The 20,103-nt window shown below is 39.1% G+C and overlaps 1 protein-coding gene across 2 annotated transcripts in view; it reads left to right on the top strand.

The window, feature by feature from the left end:
- Positions 1-14,903, top strand: part of PAMR1 (peptidase domain containing associated with muscle regeneration 1) — a 98,850-nt gene extending 83,947 nt beyond the window's left edge. For both annotated transcript variants that reach the window (XM_003773693.4, XM_023506333.2), the window contains 5 exons: positions 1,327-1,539; positions 6,296-6,362; positions 10,140-10,372; positions 11,528-11,820; positions 14,131-14,903. In XM_003773693.4, the coding sequence (XP_003773741.4) occupies positions 1,327-1,539; positions 6,296-6,362; positions 10,140-10,372; positions 11,528-11,820; positions 14,131-14,667 (1,343 nt within the window). In that variant the 3' untranslated portion in view covers positions 14,668-14,903. The remainder of the gene's footprint in view (positions 1-1,326; positions 1,540-6,295; positions 6,363-10,139; positions 10,373-11,527; positions 11,821-14,130) is intronic.
- The last annotated feature ends 5,200 nt before the right edge of the window (positions 14,904-20,103 follow it).

The following is a 20,103-nucleotide window of genomic DNA, read 5'->3' as shown; positions in this document are numbered from 1 at the left end:
CTAAAATGAATTTGCTGTGAGATGTTGGACCAGTCTCCTTCCATTCTATGAATTAGTTCAGAGGTACCAAAAACACTGCAGGAATAAAATTAAAATGCTATAGGGAAGCACTTAAGAAAATAAAACATAGGTAATATTACATTTTAAAACTAAATCAAATGCCCTCCATGGGGATCCTTATGTATGAATTGCTGCCCCCCCCATTTCTATTTGAGGATGACGCTACTGCCTTAGATTATCCATCTTTAAAATAAAACGCTACCCCTGTTAAAGAAGTGTGAAAATGGATGTCTGGAAAGAATCTGGAATTGTTCAAGATTTCCTGTAATACCATTTGCACTTTAAATTCTCGTCCAACTTGAGTTAAAGGATAGAAAGATTTTCTTAGTGAGTGTTAGCAACAAGATTTTAGACTAAAATAGAAATCTGCATCATAAAAAGCAAGTATAGGGGTCTGTTGGCAGCTACTTGGTCCCATGGATAGAGCCCTGGTCCTGGAGTCAGGAAAACCTGAGTTCAAATCTGACTTAAACACTTATTTGTGATGTGATCCTGAGCAAGTCACTTAACCCTGTTTGCCTTAATCCATTGGAGGAGGAAATGGAAAACCACTCTAGTATCTTTGCCAAGAAAATTCCTTGAACAATATGGTTCACGGGGTCATGAAGAGTTGGACACCACTGAACAATAACACAACTCAGTTTTGTTGATGTTATTAGTTTCAGGGAACAAAAGTTATTGGTTGGTTAGGGTTAATAGCACAGGAAATAGCTAGCCACCCTAAGCTTCTGTCAAAAAATGAGACTGATAGAAGACAAGGGGGAAACTTACTAGTCCAATTTCATAATCCAAATATAGTGAAATCCAGGAAATACCAAAACCAGCATTCAGAAAAAAACAAAGTGTCACTTCTTCCAAACTATTCCTGCTAAATGTAAAATCTCAGAAATGTTCATTTTTTTCCTCAATGTGCCCAACTTAAATTTAAACATGCTTATGTTAAAACTTCCAGCGGAAGCTTAAAATTCTATCAGTGTAAGGAGAGAAGGACATATGCTTTTGAGACTAGAATTTGATGCCAGATTTATTTTTTTAATGACATTCTGGTTTTAAGGATGCACCAAGAAAAAAAAATAATAGATAAATTTCTTTTGGGGAGTTTTTTCTATCCATAGTGACTTTGAATCCCTGTTGTTGATTAATTCTGAATGACTGCATGCTTCTTAAATTCAATATAAAACATTGCATGATTTGTTCCTAAAAATAAACATTCCAGAATTTTAATAATGTTTAATAACTCTCTCTTTCCTTTATTTCCATCATTAGTGCTGGAAGAAAAAAATTGTTCTGACCCAGGAGGCCCAGTCAATGGGTACAGGAGGACCTCAGATGGCAGTGGGCTCATAAACGGGCGCTATGCCAAAATCGGCACTGTCATGTCCTTCTTTTGCAACCATTCTTATGTTCTAAGTGGCAATGAGCAAAGAACTTGCCAACCAGATGGAGAGTGGTCGGGGAAACAGCCAATATGCATAAAAGGTAATTCATGAAAAGGTAATTTAGTATTGGGTGGTCCTGGTTATTCTTTTCTCCCATTCCTAGATACACGTGTTTTTTCCCTAAATGTTTATTTTTGTCCATTGGCAAAATCGCTCCTTCCCTTCTAAAGTTCTTGTGGGGTTCTTCTGATATCCTTACTTACCTCCTAAGTGTGTGATCATCCTTGGAGATGTTTTCTACTTTTCTAAGGACAACCAGAAGGATGAGTTTGCAGTTCCATCTTTTCAATCTGTGACTCATTCAACAAACATTCATTAAGTGCATCTTGTGGGTTTGACACTGTGCTGAGTCCTGGGGATACAATGAGAAAGGCAAGGGATCAAAAGGAGCTAAAGTTTGTAGAATAGCAGCAATCCATGGAAAATCCCCGAGGTTCTGGTAATTCGTTTTTAAAAAAAAAAAAGTGGAGAGTAGAAATCCTGTGTTCCTCAGAGACACCTTTCTGTGTCCCTTCCTTTGATTTTTAAAAATGTTTAAAAGGTCAATGGAAGGGATAGGGTTTTATCCTTCTTACATATTCCTCACCTGTCCCTGAGGAACACAGGATTTCCATTCTCTACTTAATAATGTTTATTGTTTGATTGATCTGTGCAATCAATATTTCATCCAAATTGACCCACTTGCTGTGCTTTCCCACAAATTGTCCCCTTAGTTCTCCTTTCTTATCTTCAACCCATAGAATCTCTAAGTTCTTTTAAATCTGAGTTCAAGTATCTCCCCCTATAGGAAATCTATCCTCCATTGGCTCTTTCTCCTCCATTGCTTAGGGATTACTCCTCCAAATTACATTGTACATAATTCAATATTTATTATTAATTTATTATGTATGTATTATATATAATTTATTAATAGTAATATTTAATTTTCTATGTTCACATTGGCTACCCCCAATAAGATAAAAGCTCCTTGAGAGTAAACAATATTTGTTCTTTGCCTTTGTTCCTCCAGTCCCTCCAGTATGTATCAGCATTGAAAAACACTAAGAAAATTGAGTTGAATTGAATATGTGGACCTCATCTTAAAGGCACTAGATGACCAATTTTAAAAAGACTTGTGAAGAGAGAGAAATTGCGTCATGATTAAGATAATTCTTTAGGAACACATACCAGTTGGGTTACCTGACTGATCTCGACCAAAAGTCTACTTTTGCTTCTGTCTCCCAGCTCTGTCTACCCAATTCCTAATCTTTTCCCAAATACTTTCTCTTCCACGATTTCTTTCCTTGATTCCCCCTCTACTTTTCCTTCCTTATAATTCCCATTAGACTTTCCATGTTTCTTGCTCATTTTTACAGCTTACCTTGATGAAGCATCTTGCAATCACGGGAAGTGTAGTAGTTTGGGAGGCAGGAACACCTGACAAATCCCATCTCCAGTACCCACCAGTTATGCAATCATCAGCATCAATTAGCTTCTCTAAGGTTCAGTTTCCTCATCTACAAAATGGGGATAATAATAATACTTACCTCATGGTGATAGCATTGGGAAGAGTTAAGGATACAATAAGAGAGTATATGTCAAGTGATTTGCAGATGTTCAAGTGCTGTGCAAATGTCAGTCTTTATCACCTTAGAGTTATTTAGAAAGGCATCCAGGTGTAGTTCACAGAAACCTTGCTTTAGATCGAGTAAAACTTGGATTCACATCCTACCACTGATATATACAGACTATGTCACTTAGCCCCTTCTCTGTGTCCACAGGCAGCTCTCTCAGATTTGAAGTTGTAGGACAGTGAACTATCTGTATTGGTAGAGGGATTTTCCTCCCTGGGAGTTCCATAATCACAGGTTGGACCAAAATGAAACTGTAAGAACCACGATGACAGAGACCATGACATTCATATATACATACATACATACATATGTGTGTATTTTTTTCTTGAAATCCTTCTTAATATGGAGTTCAGTATTCTAAACATTTAGTAAATATTTATTGCATGAATAAATGACTTAGTTAAATACTTGGCAATGTGCCTTAGTAGCTAAAATGCTAGGCTTGGAGACGGAAAAACCTGAGTTCAAATCTCCTCTCAGCGATTAATGGCTGTGTGACCTTCATCTCTGCTTGCCTCAGTTTTCTCATTTTAAAATGGAGGGGCTGTGGAGGTAATTATAGGTCTAGTCACTACTCCCTAGAATTGTGGTGAAACAAATGAAATAATGAATAAAAAACCTTTTGGGAACTTTACACTGCTAAGTGTCAAGTATATTGAAGGAGGAAAAAGAAAAGCTTTCTCTTGGCCTATATCACCCAGATAATTGCTTCAGCTGTCCTCTTTCTTTTGTCTGTGTTTGTAAACAGCCTGAACTATGGGAATGGGACACAGGCAGAATGTTGTTTATTTATTTATTTTGAGGGTGAAGGCAGGGAACCACTCCTGCTTTCAGCCAAGAACAAACAACCTGGGTCCCCACCAGAACAGAGAAGCCGTGCCTTAGTGCTTTTAAACATAGAGAGGATGCCCTTTAAGATTTCTATTAGCTCCCCTCCTACTAATTAAAACGGACCAAGGTCCTTTAAATGGCTAATTAGCAGAATTTGGGCGGCTTGGTCTAGAAAGTGGCATAAAAGGGATTTCTTTTCACACACTAAGAAAGAAAATGTTAAGGAAAATCAAACTGGGTTTCAAGTTGACCCTAAGCTATCCCAGAGGCCTCCGTTTTAGTGAAAGGAACCGGCATGCTCACCCCAAAGGCTTCCTTTGAGTTGGGACTGCCTTCTGGGCTTAGTCACTGTGAGAACCTTTCAGTTTCCCATGCCTGGAAGGTCAGTTTTTTGTTTTGTTTTGTTTTAGTTTTTGTTTAGAAATTTCACTTTTACTTCAGTGCCATTTAAAAAAAAACTAAACTAAATTTACAAGTGTTTCAAATAATCTGTTGACCCCAATCTATGAACTAATATTTTAAATTAAATAAATATTTTTTATTCTTTTTTTTAATATTTTTATAACTTCCCCTTGATTTCCCTTTTTTCTCTCCCTTCCTCCCAAATCTTATGTTTGCAACAAAAATACTGGCTAAACAAAAGAAATAAACATATTGTCTATAACAGTGGTCCTCACTGTGTAGTCCAAAGAATTGTTGGGGTCTCTGAAACCCTTTCAGAGGTCTACAAATTCAAAATTATTTTTTATTTCTAATATAGTAAATAGCTATAAATATAACTCATGTGAACAAAAACTCTTTGAACAGATCCTCGATAGTTTTTTAACAACATGAAGATACTGAGAACAAAGGTTTGAGAACCACTGGTCTATAGCATCCACCAATGTATACTTCATTTTGGTTCTATATCATCACTTTTTTCCTAAGAGGAAGGACTCATGCTTTACCATCAGTCTTTGGAAACTGATAAGGTTCTGCCTTGTTCAGAGATCTAAGTCTTTCAGCATTGTTGTCCTTGACAGTGTTTTGGATTTTGTACAAGTGATCATCCTGTTTCTGGTTACTGCATTCTGTATCTACTCATACAAGTGTTCCCCAAATATCCCAGATTCTTCATCGCCATCATTTCTTATAGTGCAATGATGTGCAATCGTTCTATTATAAGTAGATTACCCTCATTCCAATAGATTATACACTCCTTGAACACAAGAACTATTTCCTCCCTTTCTTTATATCCCTAGCATAGCCCAGTGCCGGAAACATAATAAGTGCTTTTAAAATGCTTGTGAACTTAATTCTATTTACAAGTATTCATGGTTACCTTGGATTTGGGATGGGGGTTGACTCTGCCCTTAATGCTTCCTTCCTATGGAACTTTAAACACTTAATCCAACCCCACGCCCCAGACCTCATTTCTTCCTCTTTTGTATAGAAGATTAAGTCCCTTCTGGCTTTATAGCAATTATTCTTAACCTGGCGTCCATGGACCCCTCATGGAGTCTGGAGCTAGAGAATGGGGCTAGATTTTAGGAAGTCTGGGAACTTGAATGGAAAATATACATGTATGTATATATATGCATATACCTATATTCACTGAACTCTAAATCAAAGTTAGTATTTCCTTCCATCATTAAGGCAACAAATGGCATTTTTGAAAAGTGGTCTGTAGACTTTACCAGAGTGCCAAAGATACATAGCCATGATTCCATCTCACAAAAAGTTAGGATGCCCTTGACCTGTAATCAACTGAGCCTATAATCACATGTAGCAGGTACAGTGCTAGGTATGGGTGATAAGACAAGAATGAAATACTCCTTTCTTGATCTCGAGGAACTTTCATTCTATCAGGGAAACATTATATTCTTGTAGCCCAATTTGTGAATTAATATTTTCCCAAGTTTCTCAGGTGAGCCTTCAAGGTATGACATTTGTACACGCCTTGGGGTGTGTGTAAAGAAAGCCGACTTTGAAGTCGTTTGATTTGAGTTTGGAGCTAGACTCTGGGCCTTACTACTTGTGATCTTGGACAAGTCACTTAACCTCTGGGATTCTCATTTGCCTCAACTGTTAAATGGAGTCAGCTGAGATGACTTCTCTAAAGTCCTATCCAATTCTAGACATAGATTCTAGACTGATTGTGTGATTATATTTTCCAGGGAATTTTCTGTGTGGGGAAACAAGCAGTAAATTTTTTCATAGATCAAGCCCAGAATACACTGTCCATGTGCCATATAGAATCACAGCTCTCTTTCTATCTCTAGCTCTTCTTTCAGTAATGGGTGAGGGTGGTTTGGAGCCCAACAAACTCAAGTGACTGCTCTGAGGAGTATACAAACTTTGTTTTCTTTTTAGCCTGCAGAGAACCAAAGATTTCTGACCTAGTGAGACAGAGAGTCCTCCCCATGCAACTCCAGTCAAGGTAAGTGTGAAATGCCTGAAATTTATTTTTGAGCAGAAAGACAGACAGACAGACAGACACAGAGAGACAGACACAAAGACAGAGAGAGAGAGAGAGACAGTGAGAGACAGAGACAGAGAGAAATAAAGAGAGAGATAGAGAAACAGAGGGACAGACAAGACAGAGGCAGAAACAGAGAGACAGAGATAGACAGAGAGACAGAGACAGAATGAGAGAGACAGTTTCTTTCCCAGGCCCCTTCTCTCTCTGATCTGTTCTAAGTCAGCTTAGGTCTTCCTAGGAAATGCTGAATACTGACTTTGACCAGAAATCCTGAAGGTCTTCCCCTTTCAGATTGATTGATTTATTTAGATTTTTTTTTTACTACATGAAAGAGATTCTTTGTTTCAGTTGATAACCAGCCTTAATTATTGAATGGGCACAACCTCGGTAAAACTAAGACATATTGAAGACCTTAGTTTTAAAAATCCAAGGTTTCCCATTTCATCCAGGGCCATCTCTAGTCTTCTTGATCGATATCTTTCCGTTGGATCCAGATGGCTCTGGAGGGGGAACTGAAGCAGGTGACCTTGCCCAGCCCTCCCTCACTTAAATCCAGTTCACTTGCAAGCCATGGCATCCCCTCCCTAATGTCAGGGTCCTCTTTGAGGATGAAGGACAAACAAGTCAGCTTAATTCTTCTTAGGAAATGCTAAATACAAACAATTCCTGTGAGAGAACAAGGTTCATTATATAGTTTCCCTCAATTGGGGAGGGGGGTTGGGAGGAGAGGAGCAAGCTAAATGGAAGGAAGAACCTCTTACAGCAGCCCCAAGAGTTTGAATTTTGATTGCTGACTCTATAAGAAATGAGTAAATCCCAAAGCAAGAGTCTTCTATTAAGGTAGCCCATTTCTGGCAGTAGATAAGTCTGAGAAGCTGTTCCCTGGAGTAGCTGAATATAATCGAATGGCCTGGAAAGAGTTCAAGAACCTGGGTTTGCTTTTGGTCTGATTTTTCTTGCACAACAAAAAAATTATGGAAATATGTTTAAAAGGATTGCATATATTTAATCTGTATCAGATTGCTTGCTGTCTTGGGGAAGGGAGAGGTAAGGGAAGGAGGGAGAAAAATTTGGAACACAAACTCTTACAAAAATGAATGTTGAAAACTACACACACACACACACACACACACACAAAGAACCTAGGGGTTGGCAGGAGGGTAGAAGAAGAAGAGTAAAATAATATGGAACATGTTGGGTGGGACTCAAGAACCCTACATTTTGTTCACTGACTGTCTCCCATATCTACAATACTCTCTTTCATCTCTGCCTCCTGGTTTTTCAAACTTCCTTTGAATTTCACCTCATATCCAATCCCCTCGATTTTTCTGGTCCTCCTCAATACTATTGTCTTCTTTCTGAGATTATCTACAATCTTTTTGTCTCCAAAGCAAAGAGATTGGATTAGGTAACCTTTAATGTTCTTCTATCTCCAAGACTATGATCCCATGAACTTCGTGATTAGCCTGGAACATGATTTTCCCCTTAAATAAAGCAGAAGTTTTGCCCATTAGGAGAAAATACAACACAGTATAATAGAAAGAAAGAATAAGGAGTTCTGAGTTCAATTCCCAGCTCTTTCATTTAAGAGTTCAGTGACTTTGGATAAGTGACTTCACCTCTGATTCTGTGTTTTTACCTGTAAAAGGAATAAGGTGGCCTCTAAATGTTCCATCCAGTTTTAAATCTATAATCCTATAAAAATTTCACTTTGGCAACTTCTTAGTCATCCAGAAATCCCAGTGAGCTGCTGTGATAAAAGCAAAAACCAGATATTAGATATAGAGGTTCTATTTGTCTATATGTTTCAATAAAAACTCAACAAACCTGTGTCTGCTGTATGCTATCAGGCACTGATCTATATACTGGGGATACAGAGACAGAAATTAAAGTCTCTTCCCTTAAATAGAGATGGCAACCAAAGGATATGGTTCTTAAACTTATTTAGGGTATTCTGGGTATGGTAACAAAAACAGGTCATTTGTACCAATAAGTTGCATTCACAGCCCCAAGGTAACCACTTAACTTTTCTGAGCCTCAGTTTCTTTGACTGTAAAATGAGAGAAATGGACCAGACAATTCAAGATCTGTATTTCCATGATCTAAACTGAAAGCTCAATGAGTGCAGAGATGGAGTTGAATTAAATGATCCCTCAGGTCAAAATCCAACTATCCTCAATCACTGAATGGACTGGCTCCCAACCTTACCCAAATTTAGCGCTTTTCTTCTGGTCATACCCCTGAGCAATGTTTTCTTATTAAACAATAGAACGTTCATGTATTGTTATATATACATATATGTATGTGTATATATATATATATATATATATATATATATACAAATATATGTGTGCATATATATGTGTGTGTGTGTATATATATATATATAGGCAGATAATTGGGTGCTATTATTTTCTGGAGGATCAGAATGCTGATTTTTATGCTGGCTTCCTTTGTGACCCTGAAAAGGTCTCAGGCTCTAAGTGCTAACTTCTTTTCTCTTTAAACTGGGAGCAATAAAGTCAGTTTCCAAAGAAAGGACTTTAGAAGTTATGTGGTCCAACCCCCCCCCCCACCTCCATTTTACATATGAGAAAGCTGAGGATCAGAATAAATAAGTGATTTGCTCATGGTCATAGAGCTAGTCCATACCATAGCCAGGATTTGAATCCATGTCTTTTTGACCCTAAGTTCAGCATTTTAAATACACCATCACGATGCTTCCTACCATGACCCATATTAACAAACCTCTCAAATGAATATATGCTTAGTAATGGAGACCCGGTTCCAGGCAGAGCCCATAAGGGTTCCCCTGGCATATTTCAAATTCAAGGTTCACTGAATATATTTCTCCACTCTGCTTGTAATACTCTTGCATTTTTCTCTGTCTCTATGCTTTAAGAGATGTTCTATTCTCTGAGGTGTGCTAATTACATCGACTAATTGTCTAATCAAGCTCCTGTACCAACACAACTAAGTTTAAATCTGTTCCTAATATTGTCCAATTATGACATTTAGAGAAAGGATGTGTCTGAGTTTCCACTGGAGGGAATTAATCACCCTGACGCCCACTTCCAGTATAATTTCATAATTAACTTTTATTTTTGGTTTATCATATCTCTGGTTAACAAGTGATAATAACTGCCTTTTATCTTGTTTCCCTGTAATTCCAGCAATTGGAGGCCATCCAGAAAGGGCATTTCAGAAATGAAATTAAGAGAGAGATATAGAGAAGTTTTATAATCCGGGACACTGGATTCCATGTGCATATTACTGCACATGTACACATTTGTGCATACATATATGTCATAAATATATACAGGTGTAATCATACCTTTGCATTTACATGTATATGTACATATTATCTGTGGGTATGTACACATGTATCTGCATTCATTGTCCTTGAGGGAGTATGGTATGGTGGATAGAACATTTGGAGTCATAAAGACCTGCATCTAAATTCCACTTCACACTTGCTGCCTATGTGACCCTGAATTAGATACTTAACCCTTTTAATACTCAGTTTCCTCATCTGTTAAAAAAAAAAAAAGGGTGGGCTGTCTGATTCGATGACCTCTAATCTCTCTTCCAGCTTTAACTCTATGATCCTTTAAGCTTATGATCCTTCTTCCAGTAAGTAATAAACCTCCTAGCTATAAATGTGGCTTTAGGAGCCAGTGCTGAAAAAGCAGTGTTGACTGTCCTGTGCCATGTTGTTTCTTTGGTTATCTCCAGGGAGACCCCTTTGCATCAGCTCTACTCTTCGACATTCAGCAAACAGAAACTGGACAGCTACCCAACCAAGAAGCCAGTCCTTCCATTCGGGGAGCTGTCCCCTGGATATGTGCACTTACACACTCAGATCCAGTACGAGTGCATCTCACCCTTCTACCGCCGCCTGGGGAGCAGCCGGAGGACTTGTTTAAAGACCGGGAAGTGGAGCGGGCGAGCACCCTCCTGTATCCCAAGTGAGTTGCTTCAGAGTTGGGCGCTGGTACCTGTCTTTCTCATGGAGAGATTGATGAAGATTTTTCCCCTGTCCCTTGCTTCCACCAGGTATAGAGTTAGGTGGTCACCTTTAAAGGAAAAGAGGAAAATCCCTGCCCTGAGATCTTTCCAGAAATAATGCTTCCCATAATGGACTTCCCATATTGCTCAGATATTTCATCCTGTTCCTCTTCACATGAAGTGAATTAAAATTTCATTCCAATTGGACCATTCTCCTTAGCCTCTTCTCATTCTGCCTTTCTTTATTTTTTGTGTCTTTGCATATGGTCATTTATGTCTTAAATAGGCTACTTTCCCTGTCTTCTTCAGCTCATCTTTAGTTGTTAAGTCTCTTCCCTAAGACCCTTCATTGTTACCTCAGTTCAACCAACATTTATCAACTAGTACTTATTAAATTTCTTGTGCTCAGCACTGGATGGGGCAGACGTGGGGATGGAAAGACAGAACAACAACAACAAATCAGTCCTTTCTTTTCCAAGGAACTTGTATTCTATTGGTGGGGAAGATAATATAAATACACAAGAGAAATATATACAAATTCAGTTTAAAGGAGAGCTCTAATAAGAGGCTTCACTATCTGCTCTGCCCCTACACTCTCCACGCACTTAAACATTGCTGTCTGATCTGCATCTTAATAACCTCTAGGCTTTGGTATCCATCCTTCATTTTGTAACCTCCTATATATTGTTCATCCCATTAGAATGTGAGTTCTTTAAAAAAGGGACTGTCTCATTTTTCTTTACTCTATTACTTATACTTGATATAGTGCTTACTATATAATGTTTATTACATGATTTTTCACTCATTAGTATAAAGTTATTAGGAAAAGTTTCCCATACAAATTGAGGTCTTGGAGGGAATTAGAGATTCCAAGAGGCAGAAGTTTTAATATTTCCTGAAATATTCAGAAATCAAACCTTCTAGGCGTCTGCCCAGGTAGACAATAGAGATCCAATTTAGGTATAGGAGGAGAACTACCAAGCAAAGCAAAGAGAGCAGCGTGCCAGGTTTTCTTACCAGAGAACCTAAAAGAGGAACCCTCTGGGTGTTGACTCTCATAGTGGAATACACCATGTTCTGGGATAATAAATCTGAAACCAGTACTTCTCTCCTAGTCTGTGGGAAGATTGAGAATGTGACAGCTCCAAAGACACCAGGGACTCGTTGGCCATGGCAAGCGGCCATTTACAGGAGGACTAGCAGTTTGCAGGATGGTGGCCTCCACAAGGGCACGTGGTTCCTGATTTGCAGTGGAGCCCTGGTAAATGAGAGGACCGTTGTGGTGGCTGCCCATTGTGTCACTGACTTGGGCAAGAGCATCGTGATCAAGACGGCCGAGCTCAAAGTGGTTCTGGGAAAGTTCTACCGAGATGATGACCGGGATGAGAAGACTCTTCAGAGTTTACGGGTGAGTGACAAGGGGTTTGTGAAGGGTGTCTGCATAGCTCAGCAGGAAGGGATATAAAAATGGATATTGTTAGCCCGGACAGCTCACCGAATCAGTCTCCTTCCATTTCATTATTAGAAATACTTTAGAGATACACGTCTTTGTCATCAAATATTTATTAAGCCCTATTATTGGATCATGGAATGGGAAGTTCAAGTCTTTCCTCTGAGATGAGTCTGTGTCCTAGGAAGCTGTCTAATACTACACATTGCTGAGAAATGACAGATCTGGATTAGCCAAAGGAAACTGGGAATTGCCTAAACCACTCTTCCTAATGCTCATTGGAAATTCCCTAAACCATTAAAATCATAAGTCCAGCTCCTCCTCCTCCTCTCCAAAGGAACACCTGTAACTAATTAGATAATAACTAATATTTATGTAGTGGCTTAAGAATTACAAAATGTTTTATCTCATTTGATCCTCAAAATAACCCTGTGAAGTAAGTGCTATTATGATCCTCATTTTACTGAAGAGGAAATGGAGGCTGAATGAGTTTAAATATCTTGCCCAAGTAACGAATGTCAGGGCAGAATTTGAATTCAGTTTTTCCTGACTCCAAGTCCAATAATCTATTATACCATCTAGCTACCTCAGCTATCTGTTTTCTACTTACAGTGAGGAACCTCAATTGTGGCTGCTACCAGTGAAACAATATTTAGTTTTAAATTCAATTTAGAATGCAAATTCAATAGGCAGGGAGAAACTTTAGGGTGTGACACTCTTGAGCAGAGAATGGCATCCCTGTATCTGTGGACAGAGTCCCTTTTTGCTGGGGAAAGAGTAGCAGAGCAGGTCAAAACCAGGTTCAAGCTGGCTTGAGATGTGACTGTAGGGTGGAGTAGAGTGGATGCTGGTAGCTTCCCATTTTATCTAATAGCCAGGTTCAAGGCTCAGTGGTTTCTGTGTTCCTGTGTTCCTTCAGAGTTTAGAGGTGAGTGCAGAGTGCTTTGGGTATCTGCATAGCTATAGGAAGACCAGTGGTTTGCAGGATAGCGAACTCCATGAGGACACATGGTTCCTGATTTGCAGTGGAGCCCCGGTAAATGAGAGGACCATTGTGGTGGCTGCAGATTGTGTCACTGCCTTGGGCAAGAGCATCGAGCTCAAAGTGGTTCTGAGAAAGTTCTAACCAGATGATGTTTTCAGAACCTCTTATATTTCAGCACCCTGGGAAGAAGCTTCAGTTGTTTCTTCCTAGTTACAGATCAATAGCTAATATGGACAGTTCACTGTCCTTGGTACTTGTGAACCAAAGAAATATTTTCCCTGAAACAGTTTCTAGTCTATCTGGGGAGCCAGGATATATACATTAAAAAAAAAAAAAAAAAAATGGCACAAGATAGAAATGAGTAGGACAGATGTGTAAGGGAATGATCATTGCTAGGGAAGGTTTCATGGAGGAACCTTCTGGGATAATTCCATGGGTAGCCCCCATGAGTATGTTTCATTTTTTTGGTCCAGATCTCTGGTTTCATCATGGCATATGGTGGGATGATATTAGAGAGAGGGTGTGGACCTGTGATTTCACTGGTATAGGGAATTCCTGGAAGGGGAAATACCCTCCACCAATCTACCAGTGGAGGTAGTCTTCTCTATATCTTATAATATTAGAGAACTTCTTAAAGAACTTAAATGACTGGATGGCGGGGTAAGAGTTGAGGTGAAGAGGGTCATGGCCCAGTAAGAGTCAGAGATAGGATTTGAATTTGTGTTCCTGACTTTGAGGCTGTTATTGTTTGTCCTTCGTTCTCGAAGAGAACCGTGACATCAGGGAGGTGAGATCATGACAGGCAGGTGAATTGGATTTAAATGAGGGAGGGCTGGGCAAGGTCACCTACCTCGCTTTCCCCTCCAGAACCAACTGAGTCCAGTGGAAAGATATCAGTCAAGACAAAGTCTTTGAGGGTAGCTCTCTATCTACTTTGTGCTATATTAATATGAAATTAACAACAATATTAATTCATAAAACAAATTTTCATTATTAATAATAGGATGAATCTACATAGCATTTAGAAGTTTACAAAGCATTTTATGTTCCTTATATAATGATTCTCATGACAGCTCTTAATTTCACTTTACAGAAGGGGAAATTGTGGCTCAGAAATGTGGTTGCTACCAGTGAGATAGTATTCAGTTTCTAATTCAATTTATAATGCGAATTCAATTTGTATTTCATTGGTATAGGGAATTCCTGGATCATACAACCTGAGTCTGAGTTGGAATTCTGGTGTAGAGACTGTAAATCCTACGTCTTCTTTTTCCCTCTCTTAGATCTCTGCCATCATTGTTCATCCCAACTACGATCCTATCCTGCTCGACTCTGATATTGCTGTTGTAAAACTCCTTGATAAAGCTCGAATTAGCAGTAGGGTGCAGCCCATCTGCCTGGCAGCGCTTCGGGACTTTAGCACCGCCAGCGAGGAGACCCAAATCACAATCACAGGCTGGAAAATTCTTGCTGATGTGAGGGCCCCCGGTTTTAAGAACGATTCCCTCCGCTCAGGGGTTGTGAAGGTTGTGGACTCTCTACTGTGTGAGCAACAGTATGAGGACCATGGGATCCAGGTCAGCATCACAGACAACATGTTCTGTGCCCAGCAGGACCCAACGGTTCCCTCCAATATCTGCCCTGCCGAGACAGGTGGCATTGCAGCTGTGTCCCTGCCCGGGAAAGCTTCCCTTGAACCAAGCTGGCACCTGATGGGACTGGTAAGCTGGGGCTACGATAAGACTTGTAGCCTCAAGCTCTATACTGCCTATACCAAAGTGCTGCCCTTCAAAGACTGGATTGAGAAAAATATGAAATAAGACCTATTTCTGTAAAATAGTTTCTATTGTGTATATAAAAGTGTGTGCATGCATATATTTGTGTGTGAAAATGAGGAAGGAAGGAAGGAAGGAAGGAAGGAAGGAAGGAAGGAAGGAAGGAAGGAAGGAAGGAAGGAAGGAAGGAAGGAAAAGAAAGAAAAAAGAAAGAGAGAGAAATTGAAAGAAAGTATAAGTGTATCCAGGGAGAGATTATTCTTTTGAAGATTTTCTCTCATTTGCTTATAAACCCAAGTGTGCCTAAGAACCTAGCACTAGCAACAAGTCCCAGCTGGGATTTAGCAGAGGCAGTGCTACCTATGAGACTTTCTCAATTACGAATGGATTGGACTGAATATTTGAAAGGGTCTCTAGGTATGTCTGCCCAGGCTATAACTTACAGTTAGATGGGCAGCCCATTGAGCTGGCCTTTTAGTACCTGTGTTTTATATGAATCCTGTGTTTAGATCATGGACTAGGCTCACAACTGAAAAGGAAGAAAAGAACAACTTGGGTGGTATTTGGGAATACATACAACACTTTTGATGATATCAGCCTTCTCTCTGACATACAAGAACATCCTTTGAACACTAGGACTGGGAAACATCAAAGACTGTAGTCTCCATTATGGATGACTTAAAAGAAATGAATGACGATAATTGGCAAGAAAGGTATCTAAGAAATATGGAATCAGTAAAAGAGACAGGGCAGCTGTGAGAGTGAGGAGGAAGAGTTGGACCATCTGAGGACTGCATTGATGCTCATGGAATTTTGAGAAACATAAGAGAAGGCCTTCAGTGCACTCAGCAGATCCTTTGAGGATTGATGGATGAGACAATAGATAAGACAATAGTAACATGGGCTGAATGGGTAAGGATGTGTTGATATCTAGACCCTCGGGAACCATGTCGATGATATTACAGCTCCATTCAGGAACTGCATATTGAAGAAATCTCATGGACAACTTGTGTTTATATGAGCTTCATTACTTTAAAGGATGTGTGATCTCTACCAACCAATCAACAAGCATTTATAAAGCACTTATTATGTGCAGGGCATTGTACTAGGTATTAGAAATACAACCCTCAAGGAGCTTACATTCTAACTTACTATCATCTCATCTCATCATATGTGACATCATTATGGCCTCTTGTAAATCCAAAAGGGGCCCAACCCAGTTTGAATAAAGGGGCAAAGAAAAGACTAACAAATCCCTAGGAAATCATCATGGTAGCCTTTCCCATTTTATGGGCTGGATGCTGGGTTTTGGTCAGCATGCTCAGACCAGAAGTCCAGGATAAGCTGCACTGAGTTGACAAAGGGAATCAAGGAAGGATAGGGACAAGTGTCCCTAAGGTTTTTGCTTTACCTACAAAAACCCCAAGTTCCCAAGAGCAATCTGGGAGTGAGAACCTCTTGTACAAGTGCTGGTCCTGGTGCATGCTTTCATGTGCATTAATGCCATATGATGTATTCTTTTTCCTTCCTGAGCTGCTGTAAACACTTTAATAAAACGAGGGTTGGCATTTGAACTTACCAAACCACTATATCTTGAGTATTTATTCAACATGCTGGTTTCTCTTTGTCTCTTTGTTCATCACATGAGCATAAACTGGTAGCTCCAGCATAAATTCACAAATACCTTGTGGCTTTTGATTTAACTATCTTTGTGGAAGAATGAGTCAGTGGGAAAAGCACTGGTTCTGGGATCAGACACCTGTTTCAAATTTTATGATATCCCTTCATTAGCGGAGCTAAACCATTTAATTTCATAAGGCCTCAATTTCCTCAACTGAAAAATGGAGAGGTTGGACTAACTGGCCTGAGAAGTCCCTTCTAGATCTCAATTTATATCCCTTGATTATCCTGAGATGGAACTCTTCCATTTCCCAGAGTTCTCACCTTGAACCTCAATTACTCAAAATTCACCATATTTCACCAGACAATTCTGCCCTTAAAGATTTCCAAACTGCTTTTCTCACAACAGTTCACCCTATAGGAACATTCCTCAATCCCCTGCCTAATCCTTCACTCACACAGAGCGCCCCTTCTCAACATGGTCACCTGATTGATTCTGGGATTATTATCACCGGGGACTTGCCATTTGTGCTGTGGCCAAACTCTCCTGTATGTCTTGTCTCCTCCGATTAGTGTGAGTCTTCTGAGAGAATGGACTGTCTTACTTTTCTATTTATATCCTTAATGTCTAGTATCTTGATAAAAGTTTAATTTTTCCCCATCTCATCTCATATAAATAGAGCAGAGCAAGCTTTGGGTTTGGAACAAATTGGAATACCCAAGATAGATCTGACTTCTCAGGTGAAGTCGCTGGCCCAAGTACATTTTTTTGAGCATGGTATTGACATACTTTATTTAAAACATTATAAACACAGAGAAATCTTATTTATATAATCTAAATCCTAGCAATGTATACAAATACTTGGAATGACTACAAGTTCATGCTGAGGTAAGAAAATTATGTTCTGGCAGAATTATCACTGATGTTCAAATCATCCTCATTCCCCTAACAATATTCCAATGAACATTTTGCTTCCACTTTTCCCAGGGTCAAAAGAGAAAAAGATAACTTAGCAAATGAAAATTAATAGGAAATAGTGGCAAAGCTAACTTAAAAATTATGCCATCTAGCATCCAATTTTTAGACTGTAGCAAGGACTTCATGGTAAATCAGGTAAAAAACAAGAGTAAAACTATCTAGGATGGTGTGGTTTAGGTGAATTCATTATCTCACAAATCCTTTCAATTTATCTAATAGTTACCCATTTTTAGAATACCCCACCTCCCTTCTAGATAGTTATTTGTTTCCAGAATACTTGAGTGTTCAGGCAAGAAAGTGGGATTTAATTTTTAATCAAATGAGCTCATTCATTTCCATCAAAAAAACAAAAAAAACAAAAACAAAGTACTAATACAATACGTTTTGGACTTTTTTTCACTTCCATTACAAGTCTCAAGTACATTCTTCACTGCCCCAACTTTTAAAAAAGAATTTAACAAAGAGGCAAATGGTCCTTTTGAAGGTTAATAAGAAATGACATGGTTTCAGAGAGGAATATGACCCAAAGCAGTGAGATCAATGAGAAAACTATTTCAGTGGTCTCAGAAAGATCCCAGTGGAGTGGTTCAGGTGGATTTGAAAGATGTAGGTCAAATTGATAGTCATGTCAATTAATGTAAAAAGATATAAAGGTTCTGTCCATCTCCAACAGGTTACAGAATTTATGGGAGGACTTAAATTAGAGTTACTCAGCTCTTGATAGCAGGGATAATAGTGATCTGCACCATTGGAGAAAATGGTCACTGATGAGAGCAAAGATTTATTCTGGACTATCAACAACATAGCCAACCATTTGGAAAACACAATGTATTTCCAGGAATTTTCCTGACATGATTGGCCACTGCAGAGCTATCAGTCAGAGACATGCTCCTCATTAGTGTTCTGAGGATGTATTTTCAAAATTTGCCACTTTCACCTGAATAAAAATAAAGACATAGTGTCATTTTTAGTGAAATGCTAAATCTGGGTAAGTCTAATGATTATGAATCCTCATCTTGACATCCATTATCTTATTTTATCCTTCACAGACAATCTAAGAAGCCAGAAAACTCCCTCCTGTGTCTTTCCTGTCATTTTAACTTTCTTTTTCCTTCATAATATCCTGTGAAAATCTCCAGTGAAATAGTTTGGGTCCCCAGGGTTGGTGAAAGTTTATCTCTGTCCATTTATTAAGAAGATGAGGACATTTCAGAACTGTTTGGTAGCGATTTGTGGGGGTTTTGTGCTTTTTCTGGAAGGAAGACTTGCTTTCTTTGGCAGAGCTACTGGCCAGATGTGCTGCCAGAGTTTAGCATTGGAGGATAGTCTCAAGGACTGGTTTGGGGGGCCCACTTCACATTTATATTCTAGTTCACAATAATATTCATTCAAGGCCTTGTGGATTAGATTTGATAGGGAGAAATGTTCGGATAAAGATCCTTTGTGGGGGTCTGTAATTTAGATATTTTATCTTCAGATGGAAGGTATTAAGAGATTCAGTTCCTGGGAAACAAAAATCTTGAATTTGCTCATGGTTTCTAGGGGGGGAAAAAGTCTGTTAAAGGCAAGGAGATTTACTAACCAAACAAGACAAAATATGCATTACTTGGGCAAAGGAGTACAGAGAACTATAAATAGGAGGTCTGGCGCCTGATTGAAGTACGTGACTCGTGCCTAGAAAGAATAGGGAAGAAAAGGTCAGTGTGTAATAGGGAGAGATTGAAATACCCTAATACTTACATGAGATCCTACTGGGCAGGTAGCTAAACAGGTAGAAAAGGAAGAGGGGAGCATCTTACTAGTCAGAGAGGATCTTGCCCCCAATTGTCATCTGATTGAAATAAAGACTTCTTGCTAACTAGATATTAAGCTTTTATGCTTCTAGTTACCAAAGGAGACATCATCCTCACACACTTTAAATTCTGTGCTTGGGTAAAAATCCTCAGTTGCTACACCTTAGTTATAGGTGTTTAACTGAAAGAGGAAGCCACAAAGGAAACTGTGTTAGGGTACCCGTAAATGTGACTGGAACACCTTCCAGTTCATTGCTGTTACTTATAACAATCCATCACTTTCCAATCTGTTCCTCTTGATCTGTTGCTCTTTTCCCCTTTTAATTTGATATATACAACTAAGGTGGAGCTATTATGTTTGCCCCAGAGTGCTGGATTTAGAGGGTACAAAGAGCATTAGTTTTTCAGTGACTAAAAAATAACAAAGCTGAAGACAGCGGTCCCTGGTGAGGAACTTCTACCAATGCAGATTCTTCAACTTAGTCTTCAAAAAGTGTCTTTGGGAATAAGTAAGGTCAGTCAGATAGCCAGTATATGTCAGAAACGGGACTTTCAGGACACAGATCATCCTGTCTCTGGGGCCGGTTTCCTATTCTCCCTTCCCATTTTCTGCTTTCAAAGAGAAAGAGGGTTATATTTTTGAAATGTACTCTCCAAGCCTCTTCTTATAGCTTCATAGGAAATAATTTGAGATTAATCTGAGGAAAAAATGTAGTAGTAAATGCTAGCAATCATATAATAAAGAGCAGCTTAAGAGAAATAAATGAACCCTCATTTGTACTTGCTGGGCTCACTGTTTTGGTGGGCTTTAGGATCATTTTGCCTCCTACATCATCATCCCTAGGGGGAGCAGGGATTTGCCCTGGCAAAACATCTCCCCGAAAAGGAATAAGTTTTCTCTTTCTCCTTCAATCACTGATGTATGAATCATTTGGGATATCTGCTAGACTCTGGGGTTTGAAAGAGAATTGGGATATACTTCTGTATCCCCTGGGAGGGAAAAAAATTTTATTGAACCATATAAGGACAGGACTGCTGGGAGTACCTTTCAGGGAATTCAGTTGGAGGTAGAAATATAGGTATCCTTTT

Source organism: Sarcophilus harrisii, chromosome 6 (assembly GCF_902635505.1).
Source record: "Sarcophilus harrisii chromosome 6, mSarHar1.11, whole genome shotgun sequence".
NCBI classification, from domain to species: Eukaryota; Metazoa; Chordata; class Mammalia; order Dasyuromorphia; family Dasyuridae; genus Sarcophilus; species Sarcophilus harrisii.
The sequence above is the reverse complement of the archived record's forward strand: the minus strand, read 5'-3'. Positions and strand labels throughout refer to the sequence as shown.